Source organism: Loa loa (assembly GCF_000183805.2).
Source record: "Loa loa unplaced genomic scaffold supercont3.2407, whole genome shotgun sequence".
Classification (NCBI taxonomy): domain Eukaryota; kingdom Metazoa; phylum Nematoda; class Chromadorea; order Rhabditida; family Onchocercidae; genus Loa; species Loa loa.
In genome coordinates, this window is record NW_018110586.1 from 1 (window position 1) to 1352 (window position 1352).

Below are 1352 nucleotides of genomic sequence, written 5' to 3' on the forward strand. Positions count from 1 at the left end.
TGATGAATCATCGATAACTGGAGTTCACTATCAATTTCGTTTCCATGCAGGTCCTGTATATGCAATTGTTGGTTTTCGAAAATTTGGTGGTCTACACTTTAGCATTATTGGTAAGAAGTTTTAAACAATTCTGAAGATGTGACTTTAGAATTATTATATTTGAAGAAAATTCTTGCTGTTAAATTCCTTATTTGTCACAATATTTCAATAATTTAATGAGTGATTGACATCGAAATTAGTCAATTATTCAAACATTCATTTATTTTCGGTTTCTTATTTCAATCCATGTGTTATTGATTAGTGTAGGTACAACAAACTATGACGGAGCCGTGGATGATTTTGGTGACGATAACTTGTGCCGCATAAGGATTTGATATATTTTAAACACTGATTCAATTCGAAATCTATTTAATAGCTTGACACAGAATATAACGCCAAACAATGTTTCGCATAATTTTAAAAATTTAAAGTCTGCATAATAATACAAAGGTGTTTGGAGAAAATGAAACAGTTATCCATAATAATAGTAGTAATAAGGAGGGTAACCGTAGGAATAAGGAGAGTAGCCGAAGTATGGATAATAATAACCATATTGAGGAGAATATGGAAAGCCTCTACCATACGCTGACCCCAGTAATGAAGCTAGCAAAAAAGTTCCAAGTAAATCTGAACTAGGAAAAGCTTTGATCATCAACTTCAATTCATTCTTATTCCAACTGCGTGCCGAAAAACATAAGGACGAAGGAACAACAGTCGACAACTCCTATCACAATGCAAATACTTGTATATCGTATTTCAGCGAAAGTTATCGTGGAATAAGTTTGTGCAACCTTTCCTTCGCCGATTGTTCATTTTTTTATACAACCTGAAATGCCTTTCCCCTTTCTTTCTACAGTTATTTATCTCCGAGCAAGCACCAGGGGGAGTCCCTTACAATCATTATACTCTCTAAACCGTGCATCTAATGATCATTTTATCATTCATTGATTGGAAAATTAGTTTAAGAACATGCTCCATTGATTAAATTTCAACAAATTAATGATTGTTGAGGATATTAAGACTTTCTATCTGTTCCCCATCTTAATTATCATTTTATTTGAAATGGACTTCTTCCGTTTTGTATCAGTTTTGTTCTTCTATGAACAGGTACGTTTACATTCAGTTCATTCTTATTTAATCAATTTTAATTGAAGGAAAACGACATTTTGCAGTGATGAATACCAGCAAATCATGTTAATCAGTACCGACATTTGGCGGTATTACCAAAATAAAGGAATTTATTTGATTTATTTGTTCTTAGCATTTAACACGCACTGTCCTACGCGTATAATCTTTTTGGTACGAAGCTTCAA

The 1352-nt window shown here is 32.8% G+C and overlaps 1 protein-coding gene across 1 annotated transcript; it reads left to right on the forward strand.

Moving 5' to 3' along the window:
- Positions 1-59: 59 nt before the first annotated feature.
- Positions 60-952, forward strand: LOAG_15671 (hypothetical protein; the record flags this gene model as incomplete). Its single annotated transcript, XM_003151160.1, has 3 exons — positions 60-110; positions 490-660; positions 800-952. The coding sequence occupies 3 exons, from the start codon at positions 60-62 to the stop codon at positions 950-952; spliced, it is 375 nt and encodes a 124-aa protein (XP_003151208.1).
- Positions 953-1352: the final 400 nt, after the last annotated feature.